Source organism: Rhododendron vialii, chromosome 3a (assembly GCF_030253575.1).
Source record: "Rhododendron vialii isolate Sample 1 chromosome 3a, ASM3025357v1".
Lineage (NCBI taxonomy): Eukaryota > Viridiplantae > Streptophyta > Magnoliopsida > Ericales > Ericaceae > Rhododendron > Rhododendron vialii.
The window spans coordinates 491,974-507,819 of record NC_080559.1 but is presented as its reverse complement, the minus strand read 5'-3'; the positions used below and the strand labels follow the sequence as shown (position 1 = coordinate 507,819).

At 36.6% G+C, this 15,846-nt stretch overlaps 2 protein-coding genes across 3 annotated transcripts; both read left to right on the top strand.

The window, feature by feature from the left end:
• Nucleotides 1-3,564: 3,564 nt before the first annotated feature.
• Nucleotides 3,565-5,621, top strand: LOC131318843 (uncharacterized). Of its 2 annotated transcripts, none has more exons than XM_058348848.1 (4): nucleotides 3,565-3,665; nucleotides 3,947-4,172; nucleotides 4,280-5,010; nucleotides 5,123-5,621. In XM_058348848.1, the coding sequence occupies exons 3-4, from the start codon at nucleotides 4,673-4,675 to the stop codon at nucleotides 5,604-5,606; spliced, it is 822 nt and encodes a 273-aa protein (XP_058204831.1). In that variant the 5' UTR covers nucleotides 3,565-3,665; nucleotides 3,947-4,172; nucleotides 4,280-4,672; the 3' UTR covers nucleotides 5,607-5,621. The 2 variants fall into 2 exon arrangements, with proteins under 2 accessions (XP_058204831.1, XP_058204830.1); XM_058348847.1 differs by having other exon boundaries at nucleotides 4,271-5,010.
• A 273-nt stretch (nucleotides 5,622-5,894) lies between these two features.
• LOC131319328 (chaperone protein ClpB1-like) lies at nucleotides 5,895-6,896 on the top strand. Its single transcript, XM_058349535.1, has 4 exons — nucleotides 5,895-6,204; nucleotides 6,331-6,429; nucleotides 6,493-6,572; nucleotides 6,678-6,896. Exons 1-4 carry the CDS (start codon nucleotides 5,895-5,897, stop codon nucleotides 6,894-6,896), a joined length of 708 nt encoding a protein of 235 aa, XP_058205518.1.
• Nucleotides 6,897-15,846: the final 8,950 nt, after the last annotated feature.

The window sequence follows — 15,846 nt, the reverse complement described above, 5'->3', positions numbered from 1 at the left end:
CTTTTAATTTAACAAGTTCAGCATTCAGTTTTCGGTACTTGATTTCTCAACTTTCAACTTCATCAAACAACACTTAGGTAGTTCATTTATTACAGAGATACATATGCCTTTAACTAACGGCTGAGATTGATTTCACACAAATTTAAAAGGTTCAAAATACATATAATACTGTATCTATTTGAAATGTAAACAATGCCCAATATTTGTTTATCAACTTCAATTGTTACCCTAAGGATAAACTTCACGAAAACACACACAATTCTATAGGAACCGCCGTCCATTGCTAATGGGGAGAGAACTTCCAACTGTGATAGTCAGCTAACTAGTCGTATTACGGAGCCATTCTACTTCAACGAAATCCGTCACCAATTTGACAGATTTACAAATTGAATAATGGTTCTATAGTTTAAGTGTGTAAGTGAAGTTTAATAAAGTTTGATTATCTGTTCGACATTGAGGTCAAAATTTGAGTAGTATTTTGAAATTTTTCTAGTTTATTTGAGGTCTTACTACCCGTTCAAATAAGCCTAGTGGTTTATTTTTTTGTCTTTATTCAATTTTTTTTCGTATTTGTTAGTTTTTCGTCAATTTTTTGGGGAGGAATCTAAAAAGTAAAAAATTATGATTGAAATTCATTTTTTTAATAAAGACGAAAAAATTGGCTTATTGGCTTATTTTTGTCTTTATTCAAAAAAATTAGGTTCCGATCATAATTTTTTACTTTTTAGATTCCTCTCGTCATGACGAAGCAATAATTCCCAAAAAATTAACGAAAAACTAACAAATGCAAAATTTTTTGAATAAGAACAAAAAAATAAGCCACTTGGCTTATTTAGCCGAACAATAGTAGATATGCATACATGAGGTATAAAAAAAAAAAAGGAGGTCTGATTGATGCCTGTTTATTTCCATTTACGTATGATAAACATTTTGAATTACTCTTGGCCGTGAAGAATTTCTCGTGGCCGTGAAGAATTTCTCGTGGCCGCAAAGAATTATAAAAACCGAGCATAATTACTTATGGCCACAAAAAATTACTCCAGGCTGGCCGCAAAGAATTACTCATGGCCGCGATGAATTACGCTTAGCTGCAAAGAATTACACTTGACCGTGAAGAATTATTCATGGTCTCAAAGAATTACTCCTAGATGCGAAAAATGACTCATGGTCTCGCAATTCTTTGCGGCCAAGAGAAATTATGTGTGGCCAAGAGTAATTCTTTACAGCCAGAAGTAATTCTTTATGGTCAAGAATAATTCTTTGTGAACTTCTAATCTCAGCCATTGATTTCAATGATTGAGATGGAATATCTTTTTTGTGTCCCCAAAACGCTCTCCATATTATATACTCCGTAGATACCGAAGTTATAGCCCATGCGTTGCACAAAATTTTATATAGATAGGATAGGATAAATGGCTATGAGACTAGAAATTGATGCGTATGGTTGAAGTTTTTATACACTACAACAGCGGGACACGAGGGAAAGATCATTGATACCGATATTGACAATAATAAGTGGAGAAAGAAAGGAAAAGCAAAAAAAAATGCAGCTAATGCAAGGGTAATTCCCCACAAAACTTGGACCCAGCTAATTTTATCTGTCTATAACATTTTCTTTTCTACTACAGAATCAACTTTAATCTAGTCTAGAGGAGTGAGGAGAAAGGAGGGAAAAATATTCTCAAAAAAGGCCCCATAGCTAAGGCCCAGGTCCAAGCCCAAACCCTTAGTTAAGGTCATGAATTTGGCCTGAACTAGATTTTGGAGATAGAGGCTGGGCTCAAGTCCAATTTTTTTTGCAGGGGAGCAATGGCTTGGACCGGGTTAGCCTAAACCAAATGATTTGTGATTTATTTACCTCATATTTTGTTTAGGTTTTTATTTTTTATTTTTTTTGAGAATCAATTTTTTGTTTAGTTTGCTATTGCATAAACATAATTTATCTAGAGATACGTTTTCCAACTTCGCCTTCTCATAAAGATATATACGATTTTTATCCCTTCATACATGGAATTTTTTACCCGTGAAAAAATAATAGTCGTAAATTTAATGCAAGAGGATTAAAAAAGATTGCAAGTGTAAAAGAAAGGAACTATAAAAATCAGTAATCTCGGTTTTCACATGAGATATGTACTATGCATTACGTGATCCTATATATCAGCCTTGAAGGTGACTAAGGGTGAGTTTAGCCTAAAATATAACACTTGTCCTTTATTTTAGTTTTGAACCTTTTTAGATTCACATTAGATTTTTTTAAAGAATAAATGATTCGAATTAATGAGAGAAATTTAAAAAATTAAAAACAATGAAGAAGGAAAAGAATTTGCATAAAATACGGAGTACATTCTTACTTAGTTACTTGTGAGTTGTGGTTGTGCTTATAGAATATTTGACTCTTCCTCTTTTTTTAATTGCAAAGTTTGATTCAAAATTTTTTTTTTTGAACAGAAAAAAAGAATTTATTAATCTTTGAAAATGAATTACAAAGATTAAAGGAATTCAAGCAAAGGCATCAAACCAGAGGAAGGATCAGCCACAAGAAGGCAAGACCTAACGCTGACGATCACATGCCGCAAGGACCCAAAAGGGAAAGAAGAACAAGTTTGATTCAAATATGATCTGTCCTTTTGGTATTTCCAACAACTTGATCCTGAAATTTTGGTATTTCTTACTAGTAGTATAACGGATTCAGAAATTGAATAATGGTTCTATAGTTTAGGTGTGTAATTGAAGTTTAATAAAGTTTGAGTGTCTATAGACATTGAGGTCAAAATTTGAGGAGTATTTTGAAATTTTCCTAGTTTAAAATAAGTCTCAGTCGATATGCATACATGAGGTGTAAAAAAAAAAACGATTATTCGCAGTTCCGTATTTTCTCCCTTGGCCCACTACATTTCGGTAAATAGTTGTTGAAAATCATACATAACATTTCGGTAAATAGCTGTTGAAAACAAGATTATATTTCGGTAACTACATGTCGAAAATATGTTCAACCTTCGGTAAACAACTGCCGAACATACATTTCGGTAAATAGCTGTTGAAAAAAATATTATATTTCGGTAATTGTATGCTGAAAATGTATCTCAATTTCGGTAACTAACTGTCGAGCATAATTGAAAATTTTTAACTGGCTAAGGAGAAAATACAGGGTTGCGAATAGCCGCCCCAAAAAAAAAGAAGGTCCGATTGATAGCTATTTATTTCCATTATGTATGATAAACATTTTTGGATAATTCATTGTCGAGGTCAAATTATTCGGGCCAGTTTACGCGCAGATTAAGCTTAAGGGACCAATCTTACCATTCACGTGCGGCCTTCGGAGACCCTAATTACAGTCCGCTAAAGAGAGAGCAAATCCCTAATTTCAAACCTTGGCGGCCAACCGCTTGGGTTATACGGATGTAAACATAAAATGTCCGCATGCAATATGTATCCACACACAGAATTCAGATTCCACTTCCAGATTACGTGATTGCTTGCAAACTTATTTCTCTACATTATTTTTTTGATCGGCTATTTCTCTACGTTAGCAATGGATCGAATGTTTAGTGAAATTCCGAGGCAGCTTCTTGAGTATAAGGGTGGACTGGAGAAGGATTATGGCGTTGAAATTCCTTCGGAGGCTCTCAATCTTGCTTGTGACATTACCATAAGACATTCCAATGGTTCGTTTTGTTGACTTCTTGAATCAATTTTGGAGAATGTTTCTTTAGGACATAAACACTCGTTATTTTTGCATGTGATTAATGGTTGAGCGTAACAGTTTTCGATTTTGCAAAATATCTTTTGAAAAATTCTCCCAAAACCATCTTTAGGAAACCGTCAACCAACCAAACAATTCTATATTTCTCTAAAAGGAACTCAGAAAACAAGTTCTAAAATCTGCAATCAAACACTAAGAATCTCAACAGTGTTTGTTATTTTTTTCATTTGTCTTTTTTCACAGTTTTATTTGCTAATGAAGAAGTGAATTCTGACAATTTTGAGGATCTGCTCCAAAAAAAGGCGTTCGGGCTGGTGAAGGATGCCTGTTTGAGATTGAGGCGCGACCTCGACACTGATGCAGAGGAGAATGCTTTGGATACTGATGAATACTAGTTGAGTCGGGGCTTTTTGAATTGGAGGAAATTAAGAAATAGAAGGTTCATCGAAAACGAATTTGGATTCCTCGTGTGAGTAGTTCATTTGTCTACTTTCAACTTAGGTAGATTTCCAATAAGAAGACTTGATGCACAGTTAATTAATGTTGTTTGGATTTATTTTCTTACAGTCGGAAAAGGAATATCAAGATTTGATGGACAAGTGGGATAGGTTTATGAGGAAGTCAAAACCAATAGTAATGGGGAGGAATAGGTGCAACAAGAGAGGTGAAGAGCTACAAATGTTAGAACAAGTGCGCCAAGGGCTGGTTTCTTTTATGCAGGAGGCCGAAGCGGATAAGAAGACAGAAATAAAACCCACTTTTGGGATGGTTCAGTGTTTAAGTCCTCTTCTAACCGAGCTTCTTCTATCAACACATGAGAATCACAAATAAAACCTTGCTGTTACTCCACGTTTAGTTGCAGAAGTGTAAATAACTTACAGTTTTTTGGTGGTTTGCCAGGTGTTATGAGATGCTCTTTGGGCATTATTTTTCTTTCTTAATAATATTTCTTTTTTGGGGGGATAGCTGATGGTGCACGTAGCAAGCCCCTTGACTGGGTTTCCAGTTTCTTGGCTCCTTTGCGGCTCAAAACTTCCGTTGCAGGACCTGGAAACAAGATTGACTGAGAGGTTAATTGGACAAGATCGTGTTAGCTTTCTGATTTGCCGGGCCTTGTCAAGGCAGAAGTCTAGCCGTGGACCTTTAGGCTCATTTCTCTTCCTATTTGGCTCTGGTAGAGGAAGGACGGAGCATGCAAAAGCTCTTGCTAAACAACTTTTCGATGGTGACAAATTGCTAACTGAAGTTGACATGTCAGAATATGGGGAGTCAGATTCTTCCTCACGCCAGTTTGGTGCCCCTTCCAGGTTTTCATCTGCCAGCTCGTTCTATTTTAGCTTGTTACTAATTTTTTGGGTCTCTGATAATAATGGTTTTGTAATGTTTACCTGAGCATATTTTGTTCTTCTGGTTCATTAGTGGTGAAGAATGTGGTGCTGGAGGATTAGTTACAGAGGCTGTGAAGAAGAGGCCTTTTGGTGTTATCTTGTTGGACAATGTTGATAGGGGCCATCCTGCTGTTACAGATCTTCTGATCAAAATTTTAAGTCATGGAAGAGTATTAGATGGCATAGGAAATACTGTGTATTTCATGAATACATTGATTGTCATGACATCAAATGTTGTAGATCACATGTTCTATCAGTCGGGCTGCAGATGTTGGTCTCAAGACGGCCCCATGAAAGACAAGTCTTATCATGATCCACCATATCCTGAACGTCCATGTGCCTATCTCTCTTTTTTGACGGAGGTAAGTTCACTAGTAAGAATACGATTTTTTTTTTTCTGGACTCAAGGAGCACATCTCAGGTCTATCCAATTGTGTACATCTCTAATTATGTACCCCAAAGAAAAGGAACGAGTCAATAAAATCTATTTATTGCGTCGAGACTTCTTTACTTAGATGAATCTGCTGAATGCGAAGGCTGTGGTAGATTTCAGTTGTGTTGCTTAATGCAGTGGATGATCTCATAAGCAATGCAATCAATGCCCTTTTTGTACTCAATCAGTGTATACTGGTACCTATTATCTCATCTGTGCATTTGCTCCCAGTGGATAGATAATACTTTGAAAGCATTCCCTGGAATTTTGCATTTGTTCTTATTTACAAAGTCTTATTGTAGGAAACTTCGAACTGTTCCAATGAGGAGACAGAGCCTCTAGAGAGAGAGAGAGGCCAAGCAAGAGGCCTATGAATCAAGTTCAGGGCCTTTGCATATTATTGGCCAATAGAGTGGTTAGACAAAATCAGGCAATCAATGTTGTAGCCGAGGCATTGCTGAAATCTATTCTTGCTCCTCATGATCTGCCACATCGACCTACTATGTCACTCCTATTTTTGGATCTCACTAGTGTTGGTCAGGCTGATCGTGTAAGAAGTCTTGCAGAGAATTTTGTCTGTGACGATGGAACGGACCTACTAATTGATGTTGACTTGTCTAAGTACAGAGACTCGGATATTCACTTTTCCGACTCCTATATGGGCCTTTGGAGCTATCAACGTATGGCCTCTTTATACTACTTTTTAGCTGTTTACTTTTACTACTAGGACAATTTTAAGCCAATGACTTGTACTTTTGTGGTATGTTGGTGTAGTAGCCATGGCCAACATGGTTTTCCACTGTTAGAGCTTGTCCAGATGAGGCCACACAGCATTCTTGTATTTTCACAAGTTGAGCAGGCACATATTTCTGTTTTCAGTGCTTTACTTTCGGTTCTTGATCAAGGTATGTTGTGTGACTTGGAAGGACGTACTGTAGATTTCAGACACGTTGTTATCTTTGCCTAAGATATGGGAAAAAGCAAGGTTCTTGCACAACTTGTCAGACATGCTGATCCATACGATTCTTCTATTGAAGTTATGCAACAGGTAAATATCTTGTTACGAAAAAAGGTGATGTGATTTTATCGCCCCATTTGTACATGTTCCAAATGTTGGTGCAATAACTTTTCTCTGCTTTTTTATTTCATGTAGAAGAAAAGCGGCTTTAGGTCTGAGTTGCTGAACCAAATAGACGAGATTGTATGTTTCAATCCTTTTTCTGGTGAGCAACTGAGGAAAGTTGCTAGGTTATCAATGAGGGATGGTCCTCAGCTGGTAAATGGTCGGCCTCTTGAACTGCCAGCAGTGATTTTGCATTTGTTCAGTGCAGCTAGTGATTGCATTTGTTCAGTGCAGCTAGTGATCCAGTGAGTATATTTGTTTGGCCAACTGTTAAATTTTTATGTTGTTGCTTTTGAGAATGTCATAATTCCATGTCATTCTTGTGACTTGTGAGTTTGCCCAACTGAACAGTGCTTTCAAACCTTATCTTGAATATTCCATTGAGTTCGTACTTCTTCATGGATTGAGTTTTCTTGTTTAGGTTTTCGAAAGAGTTCCCGGCCTTGCCGTGGGAGCTACACTCTCATTTCTTGCCAAGGGCCTCATCAAGCAACGCTCACTGAAGTAGTGGGCACCAATGGGTAACTAACTGGAAACGAAAGTAATGTAACAGACATTTTCCTGTTTTTTTTTGTATTTTGAATTGGAGGTCTTTTTTTTATTTTTTTATTTTTTATTCTTCCAATTGTGTGACTTCAGGTTAAAACCCGCAGCTATAAGCCAAAACAAAAAAAAAGGAAAAAAATTAAATAGGGAGAACTCCGAACTCCTATTAAGTACTATGTCTCTTTCTATTGGGACATTTAATTCCAAATTTTGACAACTAGTTGGGATAAGTGACTTCAAAACTTTATATTATTGTATTCGACCTATCTCCTTCTAACCTTTTGATAAATAACCGTTATCCAGTATTGTCTTAATGTAATAGATTTTCTTTTAAGAAAATGTATTTAGAACCATATCATGTTTTTAAACCCAGACTTACATGGGATTGTTTTCTGTGGAGCTATTTTAAGTGAAAATAGCAGTAGTTAGTTGATTGCATTATGTGGAGGTATTAAGTTCCGCTTGTGTGCAACATGGGAAATAAAAAATGATTAGGGTTATTTTCCGATTTTGCAGGTGTGAAAAAGGTAAAAGGATCTCACTCGAAGAACAAGCAGCAGCAGAAAAGCTTAAGTACTAGTATTTTACTCCGTATAGACTAGGGATGGCAAACGAGCAGATTTGAGTCAAATTGGGTAAGTTGTTAGTGGGTTGGGTCTTTAATGGATCATTGACCCATTTAGACCCATTAACTATGAGTCTAATTACCCATACCCAACCCAACCCAACCCAACCCATTTATTTTAAAGCAAACCCGACCCGCGCCATTAACCCAATTACATATATACTAAAAATTATGATCGAAAAATTAGAAAAGTAAAAAAAAATTATGATCGAAACTCATAAATTTTTTCAAAAAGACGAGAATAAGTAATTTTTTTTGTCTTATTGATTTTTTTTTGTCTTTATTCAAAAAATTATAAGTTTCGATCAAATTTTTTTACTTTTCCGATTCCTCTCATCAAAACAAATTAATAAGTCACAAAAATATGACACAAAACAAAAAAAATTCAAAAAAAATTTGAATAAGGACAAAAAAATAAGTCAATTTTTTAATCCAACCCCTTTGCGGGACTACCATGAGAGAAATTTATTCACGGCGGAGCACAATTTCACGGGTCCATTTGCGCAATTAATGGATGAGATGTGTTTTCAATTTTGACTGGTCAAAATAATTGTTACCGGTCACAATTGATTTTTAATTCGGACCATTCAAAATATTTTTGGACGCGTGTGATTTAGCACAAAAACAATTGAATAAAAGAGAGAGAGAAGGCCATGCTCCTGGGGGTTGTGGAGAGAGAGAGAGAGAGAGAGAGAGAGAGAGAGAGGGGCCGTACTCCTCTACTTCCAAATTGCTAAAGAGACCAATTAAGAGATGGAATTTGGTGGGTTACTTTCATTGCCCATTAGGTCATGTAAGTTGACCCAATTGATGTCCAATTATGACCCAACTAATAATGGGTTAGCTGGGTTTGAACCCATTCTTACCCAACTAATAAATGGGTTGGGTTGGGTCTATTTTCTAATTGATGGGTCTGGATTTGTTAATGGATCTGGGTTCAATTTGCCACCCCTACGTATAGTATATGCATGGAATTTGTGGCACCGGCCAGTTTAATTTCACTCTTCCTTTTTGAACTCCTCCAGGCCTCTACTATCTTGATGTCTTATGGTCTGCAGTTGAATTTTCTCAAGAATGGTGCGTCCTAATTAAGCAGTAGCCTGCGTTTATACTTTATATTCCTATATTTTTGGGACATATATGAATGGATGGATGTTCTATGCATATTCTTGAAAATGGTTGGAAAAGCTCTGAAACCCCAGAAACTTCAGTTAAATCTTGCCTTATGTAGCAAGGTTATTTTTGTACTACTACGGAGTATTAAATTGCATAGACTAACTTCCCTTGGTTTATAGCATCACTCTTATTCAAATATTATTATTGGAATTATAAAAACACAAGAACCAAGCCAGAGGCGTGCCGGCCTGAAGGGTTTAACCGGAATTTCCGCCCACACCTAAGTTAGGAATGGAGCAAGATAACCTGAGCTAGGCCCAGTTAAGTTAGGAAAGAGGAAACGACAGAGCATCTTTTGATAACATGCCTGTTTTCTAGCCAAATTTGGTTGAAGATGGCAGAGTGGTGGAACATTGATTGGGTGATTCCTTCGAATCTGCTGGGATTATCCGCTTGGTGGTTTTCCTTCCGCTTCAAAAATCTGGAGAAATTTTTTTGGGAGTGTTGTTTTTACGCTACTTTGTGGTCTATTTGGATTGCAAAAAATGATGCTATCTTCAACAACAAAGTTGCTGATCCCCGCCAATTGGTTGATTTAATCAAAACAAGGGCAGCCTTGTGGATCAAAGCCAAATTCGATGTTAAGGTGTATACGGTGGAAGATTTTAAAAGGAATCTTGATGGTATTAAAAGGCTCCCGATTTAGGTGTACCCTTGGGTGTATCTTTTGATGTAATTTTGCTTCAATTTTGTTTTTTCTTGGGGTTGTGGTGAACTTTTTGGTTTTCCCTTCCCTTTTACTCGATGTACCCTTTCGAGTTTAATAAAAAAAAATTTCCTTTGCCGAGAAAAAAAAAAGTTAGGAAATTAAAGGGCTAATTGTATATAAAGTCTGCAGAGAGAGCTGGGAGTAATTATTTGCTCACAGTCTGTGTACTGTTCAGAATTTCATGTATTTGCTCACAGTGTGTACCGTTCAGAATTTCATCCCCTTACTTTCGTCTTTTGTTGTTGGTAAATAAGGTGCATGTATAGAACAGAGATGTGAATGGGTTAGCTACTGCTGTTCTTGATGATATCTGAGCTAGACTTAGCTCTTTGTCCTCTGTCAAACTTCTCTGCTAGCAATAGGAAACTTTGTGATCATTGGTTACTTGATTTGAAAATATTCAGGATTAGCAATTGTTGATAGAGCTCCTGTATAGGTGGTTTTTGCTTCTTGTTTTGTTTGTTCAGGGGGATGCCGGTAGTTTTTGTAGCTTCCTTGCTTTTGGTAAAATGAAATTACTTACCAAAAAAAAGGTGCATGTATAAAGAAACTGAGGCTCCGTTTGTTTCAAAGTAAAATATTTTTCGAGGTTAATTTTTTTCTATGTGAAATGATTTTGCAAAAATAAAAGTTTCGTTTTTATTTTCCGGTGTTTAGTTAATAGTTGTTCCATAAGGAAAGTTTTCTGGAACAAACCCTATAAGTCAGAGTTCGGTTCTGGTTAATGCCAAAAAAAAGATAGTTGTAAATTAGCTTCTCTCTCATAATGTGTGTCTATGTTTGTATGTATGTATTACATGCAAAATTGAAATAATGTCTAGCCGGTCCCAATTTCTTAGTTCATGGAGATTGGGGAATCCTTGCCATATAAGCACAATTTGTGTAGGTCTTGGGGGGTCTAATTTTAAAATATTGCCACGATTTAATAGTTGCACATGCACATGATGAGATATTGCCCAATCAGTCCCGGAAGAAGTTCTACAAAACTTTGTCGTCTTTGATGAGAAAGCATATGGTTACGTTACGTGAATGAAATTGGAGTTTTGGTCCGTGAAGAAACACAGTAAAGTATAACGTCTCTGGGGTATTTAATCCTCTAGCGTCTTCCTAAAGCAAATGAACAATACATATATGATGGATTGGAAAGATAAATATGGAAATCTCCTACTGAATAATTGACTACATCTTTGGGGTATTTTAACCCCTCTAGCGTCTTTTCAATGTTTAACCCATCACTTCGTGTTTCCAAAACCCCACTTGAATGCATCTCAAAAGGTGTTTATGTCCCATTTTAATTTCGGAAAAAGAAACGTCAATAAACTTCCCTTTTTTTCCACCATGGGGACCTTCTAGTGCCCCCTTTATTCCAGCTTTTTGGTAACAACTTTCAAATCCCCATACTACACGTTCGCTTTTCAAGACTTTTAAATGGGTTGATCATATTCTTTTAACCTACTACCAAGTTCCAGGTGGCAACAATCAGGTTCTAATTCGAAGATCCAACGGCCATAAAGCAACCAAAGTTCTCCCAAGAAAGCAGGCATGGGTAGGTCACCTTCATTATTGGAAAATCATCAATGTCTTTTTCTGTTGCTGCAATCTTGACTACACTCTTTTGTTACACATTCCTCCTCCAGTCCTCCTCTGTTGTCTAGTAGTACTTTGAAAACTCTTGTTGGTTAAGTTGAATTTCTGACTAGTCGTAAAAACAGCAAGACTATACATTTTCCGATGAGGGAGGGAAGAGTATTGGGTTCCATGATGATGGTAAATGAAACTCACACATTACTAATATATAAACTTTTTCTTTAAACAATTCACAGCTAAACTTGACTTGCCTCATTTGCAGTCCTAATATTCTCAAGGAAATCCAACCTTTAATGAAGGGTGTTTTTAATTTGAAACGAAAGAATTTGTTTGAGATTTAAGGTTTCAAGTTCGAAACTTTTTAGATATCATCAATTCTTTTGGGGTGAGTTTATACAAAGCATTGTTACGTTCTGACTTTTTTAATTGGGACTCCCGCAAGTGGGTGGTGTGGGATTAGTCTCTCAAAATTAGTCGAAGTACGCAAAAAAGCTAACCCGGACACCTGAGTTATAAAAAAAAACTAGGTAGGTGGGCATATTACTTTAGGTGTGTAAAGTGGAACTCTTTGTCCCACTATGTAACACAAAGTTCCATCATCCTCCACTCTTGATTGCTTGACTTTATTCCTGTTAATTACTGGATTAATATATGAAAGCACTTACTCATAATCAATTAGTACTATTATATTTCAAAGAGTATAACATTTCGACCTCTTGTTTTCATCAAGAGGAAAAAAATTAAGTACTACTAGTTCATCTCATCATTAATTCATGACGTTCACCGCCTAACCTAAACACCGGCCACCACGTACGTTTCCATCTTTTCAACACAAACAACAGCAAATTCTCAGACATGGAGATGGGAGGTCGACAAAGCCACTACGACACTGTGATGAGTGACGAGTACCCTTTTCTTGTACTCCCCATATGAAGCTTCTGTTATCACATGTCATAAAACAAAACCCCCCCATAGTTTGTGTACTTTGTAGGGTGCAAATTTATTGTTTGTCCGGCCACCTAACAAGTTGGTAAGCGTCATCCACTCTACCAGGGTTTCTTTAGTAAATAAGTCGAACTCGAGTTAAGCGTAGCCAATGTCGGCCCCGACGTTTGGATTGTCCAAGCCCGATTTCAAGCTTGGTTGTCCTCTTATTATTAAGTCATAAAAAATTAAGAAAATACAAGGCAAAAAATCAAGGTCACAATGTGCTTTTAGCTTGAATTCTATCAAAAAATTTAAATTAAAACGAAATTCGGGTTATTGTCCTTTATGATTTAGCATGATTCGATTCAAAAAAAAATTGATGGGTTTCTATTTATTTTATCTTTCATTTTTTATTTTGATTATTGTTCTATATTTTATGATAAATTGAAAAAAGAAATATTATGGAACAACTTGAAAAAATACAAACCTGACTTAAGAAATGGTTAATTTTTTCATTGAAGTTTTTTTTTTTTTTTTTTTAAATTCGTGAGTTCTGTGTCTACATTATATACATATATATATGCATGTATATTTTTCATATTTGCATACATCACTATATATGTGAGTATGCGAATGAGAGTAGTTGTTTTTTTCTTTTTGGAGGAGTTTGCCACGTTCTATTAAGATTCTTATTTTTTAAGTACTTCGTATTTATTTTCCGTTTTACATCACCTTTAATTTGAAAAATAAATATTTATTTTAATGAGTGGGATATACCCTAATTGTTGATGTAGAAGAGGTATCTCCCAACATAAAAAAATAGACATCAACAACAAATGCCCTTTTCCCTCTGGAAAAAAAAGAAGAAGAGAGAGAGAGAGAAAAGTAGGTGCATTGCAGTCGACTAGAAGAAGAGATAGATTTAAAAGGACTAGCAGCCAATGAAAAGAGGAGAGAGAGAGAGAAAAGAAGATAGAGATTTAAAAGGAACAGCAGCCAATGAAAAGAGAGAGAGAGAGAGAGAGAGAGAGGGAGAATTTAAAAGAGACTGAAAAATATAACCTTAATGTTTGACGCGGAAATATAACCTGGGCACACGAGTACGAGGGAACTTAAAAATGCTCTATAGACCAACAAACCAACACCATCCTTCATGTTGTGTTTGCGTCCAAATACACACATATACATATATATATATATATACACAAATTATCAAGTGAGGGATTCCTCACTTTGTTAAAATGCGAAATTTTTATTTCCCGATCAAATTTTGAAAATTCGAACCGTTCAATGTGTGCAGAACATGATTTTAAGGGTTCCCGAGAGAAATCAGCGAAAAAAATGACCGGGAAGGGCTTCATCCGAGCAGTTTTTTTTGAACCGTTCAATGAAAACTGCTCGGATGAAGCCCTTCCCGGTCATTTTTTTTGCTGATTTCTCACGGGGACCCTTAAAATCACGTTCTGATCACTTTGAGCGGCTCGGATCATCGAAATTCAATTGGAAAGGGGAGTCCCGCATTTTAAAAAAATGCAGGATCCCTCACCGGAACCCGACTGTGTATATATATATATATATATATATATATGTACATATACATACACGAGGCGGTTTTAAGGATCTTTAAAAAAACTTCTAAAAAAATCCTCCCAAGTTTTCGATCAAATTTTGATAATCCGAGTCACTCAATGTAATCAGAACGTGATTTTAAGGATACTCGCGAGAAATCAGCAAAAAAATGACCACGAAGGGCTTCATCAAAACAGTTTTTTATTGAACTTTATTGAACAGTTCAATAAAAAACTGTTCAAATCAAGCCCCTCCCAGTTATTTTTTCTGTCAATTTCTCGCTAGCACCTTTAAAATCACGTTCTGAACATATTGAGCGGCTCAGATCATCAAAATTTGATCGGGAACTATGAGATTAAGATTTGGGGGGTTTTTTTAGAGGGTTTTTTTTTTAGAGGTTTTTATATTTACATGGAATTTTTTTTTTTTTGGGTTGCCTAGTCCGAGGGGTTGCTCAAGCCGACGGGCTTGCGGGGCTTACCTTGGGGCCAGTCCCGAGTGTAGCTCAACGTAGATAAGCTTAACCTATAGATATGAATGAACTAGACTCACTTATAGCGGGCCAGTTTCTATCACACAAATTTTGATATTTCATCTCAGCCTTCGAAACTAAGGGCTGAGATTAAAACTTAACACACCTTCTCTCTCTTTCCATTGACGTCAAAAAACTCTCTCTCTTGGTTAAAAAAAATCCATGACTCTTGCATCGCAGCAATCGGACAAAGGCAAACCGAGATGTTATTCCCCGAAGGATAGACCCGTTGGATTCATGAGATGGATGAATTTGTGAATTGTTTCGTTTGCAGTACATGATCCATTACTATTGATTTTCTTCTTTCTATGCCCAGCATCAGCAAAACAACCATAATTCCATTAACATGATCACTTCGTCAATTTTTCAAGGAAGCTTGGTCTTTCTTTTCTCTCAATTGAAATGTTCAATTCTAATTACTACCAAGAAATCTTGTTTGTCGAGATTTTACGAGCGTTGTGTCCCAAGATTAGGAGTAACCACTAAAGTAAGATTTGGGGATCAGCCCCATGTTTGATTTAGCAATCACCATAGGATAAAACAGAATATATGTTAGATCTAAGTATGGAGAAGTATTAAGATCTAACATTATCTCTCTGAGCTTTTCAAAGGGCCTAAGGAGAGCTTCCCTAAAACTTCTAGGCATTCCAATTGGTCTCCCCCTCCCCCTTATGTGATTAAATTTAATTGTGATGGAGCTTTTAAATCCTCCCACAGCTTGGTTGTCCTTGGCGTTATCGCGAGAGATTGTGGTGGATTTGCTCTTGTTTGGCGTGTGGGTCGTGTGTCAACAGCCTCTGCGTCCATTATCGAAGCCTGGGCCCTTCGAATCGCATGTAGTACTGCTGTGGAGATGAACTACCTTGAGGTCATTTTGAACTGTTTTAAAGATGACAAGTCACCATGTCCTGGGAAAATTTAGTGCTATTGTGGAAGATATTAAATCCTGGGCTAGGAAATGGTCTTTTATTTGGTGCAATAGAGAGAAGAATAGTGTAGCGAATGGTTTGGCTGCTTACTGTCTCCGTAAAAAAATTGTTCCTAGCTCATACAGGTTGTATTCCGCTTGATTTGGTAGATTTGATTGTTAAAGATGTAACCTATCCTTGAAGTTTATATATTATCATGATCTTTTCAAGAAAAAATAAGTACAGAGAAGTAAGCCCTCATCAGACAAAGGCGACGGTGTGGCTCGACGAAGAAGAAGAGGCGTGAGGGAGAGAGAGTCCAGAGGTGAGGGTTGGAGAGAACAACGTTATTTTTTTAAACCTGAAGAGAGAGAGTTTTGACGTTAGTGGGAAGAGAGAGAAGGTGTGTTAAGTTTTAATCTTAGCTCTTACTTTTAAAGGCTGAGATGGAGTGTCAAAATTAGTGTGGTAGGTACTGGCTCATGCTTATAGTGACTCATTTTAGTACTCGAATTGAGCTCGAGCCCAAACTCGAGTATGGGCTCAACGTGCGTGAGATCATCAAGCCTTAGTACTTTGGGAAATTAGCCGAGCTCGAAGACTCAACTTTTTATAGTCCA